The 3269-nt window shown below is 41.5% G+C and overlaps 1 protein-coding gene across 1 annotated transcript; it reads left to right on the plus strand.

The window, feature by feature from the left end:
• The first annotated feature begins 929 nt into the window (after positions 1–929).
• Positions 930–2508, plus strand: nog1 (noggin 1). The gene has a single exon (XM_005924165.3). The coding sequence runs from the start codon at positions 1447–1449 to the stop codon at positions 2119–2121; it is 675 nt and encodes a 224-aa protein (XP_005924227.1). The 5' UTR covers positions 930–1446; the 3' UTR covers positions 2122–2508.
• Positions 2509–3269: the final 761 nt, after the last annotated feature.

Raw genomic sequence — 3269 nt, forward strand, 5'->3', positions numbered from 1 at the left:
TTGTTTGTTTCCTGTGCAGTGTGTTTCATACAATCTGTCATTCAACTGAATGTGTGTGTATATTTTTTTTCCTGCAATTTAAGATTGTTAAAATAATCTTGACAGCATTTTGCCAGTCCTTCATCAGATATGTGCACACATCACTATTAAACTTAAGGTGGTCTTTCTTATTCGCATGAGTCCATCAGATGGAAATATTCAAGACATTTTCATAAAATCATCATTTTATTGTTGAATTTGTGTGTTCCAATATGTTTGCACAGCAACAAGTCACAGTGTTGCTTATTGTAAATTTATTAGGAACTGAGAAGTCTAACATTTGGTTTGAGGTTCGGTTCATTTAAGCTGTGCCAGTAAGTGTATTACATGCCCTAAATAAAACAAATCATTCTGACGGCACATAACCGGCTTTTTTAAAATTGTTATTGTCATTAATATTGGTTGGCTAAAACTCGCACTAGGTGAAAACAGATCCGAGTTTTGGGATCCTATGATATGCATTTCTAATGGTGGAATCTAAATTTTCTTTGTGTGTCCTGAAACTTTACAGTGTGAAATATTTTATATTTCTAATCCAGCCAGCAGTGTAAAAAAAAAGTGTTCACATCCTCCAGCTAAATAAATGTTGATGTAGTTTGTTACAGTTGACTGATTTTTGATGCATTAACATGTATGTCTGTATTACTTGCTGTTACAAATTAAAGTTGATCTAATAAATGACATGTCAAAATGCTTTGTATTATATTTTTTCTTTCTTTGTATTACTGCTGTTAATAAGCAATACAAATATAGCTTTTAACTTCATGGTGTAAATAATAAACATTAACAAAACTGTTTGTGTAATAAAACTTTCTCTGAGGTGTTTAAGTCAAGTTGTCGTTACTAGTTTGTATTTTTTCATGAGGTGTTCTGGGAGCCTGCTGCAGAGGCTCGCAGCAGAAGGATTCACCAGATGACCAACACCCCTGATGAATGAAAGCCTGGTTTAAGAAAGTCTGGAAAACCGACAGGGGGCGTCTCCTCTCCCTCCGTCCCCCCGCCTCCCCCTCCGGCACCCTCCTCCAGTGTGGTGGAAGAAGGAGGTATTGGGGATCTCCTCCTAGACAACAAACCCACATTCAAAGAGGGGCACACGAATTACATCACGCTCCGTGCGGAGGATATAACGGAGGTCGCGAGTTACGCTCAGCGCTTTTCTGCAGAGGACACAACTGGAGCATCATGCCGAGCAGAGGCGCGCGAAGCTCGAGGACGCATGATCTGATCTTTGCCTTTAGAAGTCGTTTCCACTAATGCTTCGTGGAACAATCTTTTATTTCTATCGCGGATTTTTATCATGGGAATCTGAATATTAAGGGACTCTAGAGGCCCACGTTTGGATACGGCTCACGCGTAATTGCGCACAAGTGGACAATAAGCAGCTCCGTGTGCGTGAGGATCTCATCGATGAACATGGATCAGTCTCACCAGTGTATTGCCATGTATCTGCTGGTGCTGTCTCTCGGACTTGTGATGGATAGAGGGATTTGTCAGCACTACTACCTTCTCCGTCCCATCCCGAGTGACAGTCTGCCGCTGGTGGAATTAAAAGAGGACCCGGATCCTGTCTTTGACCCCAAGGAGCGAGATCTTAACGAGACTGAATTAAAGAGCATCCTGGGAGACTTTGACACTCGTTTTTTGTCCGTGTTACAGCCTACGGAGGACAAATTCACCGGGAACGATGATTTCGACGACGTCGAGATCCAAAAGCCGGGGGGAGTACTCCCGAAAGAAATCCGAGCGGTGGATTTTGACATCCAGTTCGGCAAGAAGCACAAGCCCAGCAAGAAACTGAAGCGGCGCCTGCAGCAGTGGCTGTGGGCCTACTCATTCTGCCCGGTCGTGTACACCTGGACCGACCTGGGGAACAGATTCTGGCCGCGGTTTGTGCGAGTGGGCAGCTGCCTGAGCAAACGGTCTTGTTCTGTTCCGGAGGGGATGGTGTGCAAACCTGCGAACTCTACCCACCTGACGATACTGAGATGGAGATGCGTGCAGAGGAAGGGGGGGCTAAAGTGCGCCTGGATACCGGTGCAGTACCCGATCATTACAGACTGTAAATGCTCCTGTTCGAGTTAAAACACAAGACTCTGAAGATAAATTATAAGCTCAGTATTTTTTTTTTCCAAATCTCTTTCACGTGCACTACAGAGTGTAGGAATGTATTTTCTGTATATGCGGTGCCACGCAGTTATATAACTCCATGTACAAAATCAGTATTATTTGTAACCAGAGTCTACTTTATTTGTGGAGAATATTGGTTATATATTTTGTATTTATGGAGCGATAGAGCCACGTAAGGACTTGCTGTTTTCAAAACGCGGACGCAGCGAATCGACCTCAGAGTTAAACGTGGATTATTGATACAGTTTTGTGTCAGTGACTTGTTGTTATCCTGTAAATTTAAGGAAATGTGCTATTTATTCTTTATATTCGTACAATAAAACGACACTGAAATGATTTAAACATGATTTTCCTTTACTTCTTATCACTTTTATGCCCAATCTGAGCGATTACACATTAAGTCACCTGCCACATTACGCACAGCCTGTAGTTCCCACGCTTAAACCATTTTACGCATCGTGTTCTTATTACAGTTATGGTGGCTGGCCTTCCCTGTCTTACAGCTTATTTCATAACAGTACATAATTATAGAACCAGACGGAGATTTGGCTATAAAACTACTCATTATTGGGGGGAAACGTTTCTCATGGTATCATATTGGTCTTATCAGTAGTCAATTATCACTTTCTGATTTATATACAACAGGTCACTGGCTCTCTTCAGTTAGCCAGAACTATCTTATCAGTGCTAAGGCTGTCAGTCACACATCGGGTCCTTTACAAGCTGATTATAGAAGACGTCTCACATGTCTCACTTTCATCTGCACAAACCCTCCTCCTCATTTTCAGCCCAGCAGGAGATTTGCTGGAGAATCAGAGGCTGATACTACATGACTGTTAATAAGCTGACACCATTAAAATCTGGATAAATTATTTTCTTCATAGTGCACTTTGTTCATTAAAGGTCTGATGTCTCCTGGGCAAATATTGAGCGTGCAAAAGAGCTAAACATACAAAAAAGCTCAACTTTCTTTACAGTTAGGAAAGAGATTACAGTCAGTAAATATGCACAGAAACAATCTGATTAAAAATTACGATTAAACACAATGATGGGGAATATTTTCCTGTAGATGATGGGAAGCGCTCAATTTGAGCATAATTTTG

This window comes from Haplochromis burtoni, unplaced genomic scaffold, assembly GCF_018398535.1.
Source record: "Haplochromis burtoni strain Fernald_Lab_line unplaced genomic scaffold, NCSU_Asbu1 Contig_68, whole genome shotgun sequence".
NCBI classification, from domain to species: Eukaryota; Metazoa; Chordata; class Actinopteri; order Cichliformes; family Cichlidae; genus Haplochromis; species Haplochromis burtoni.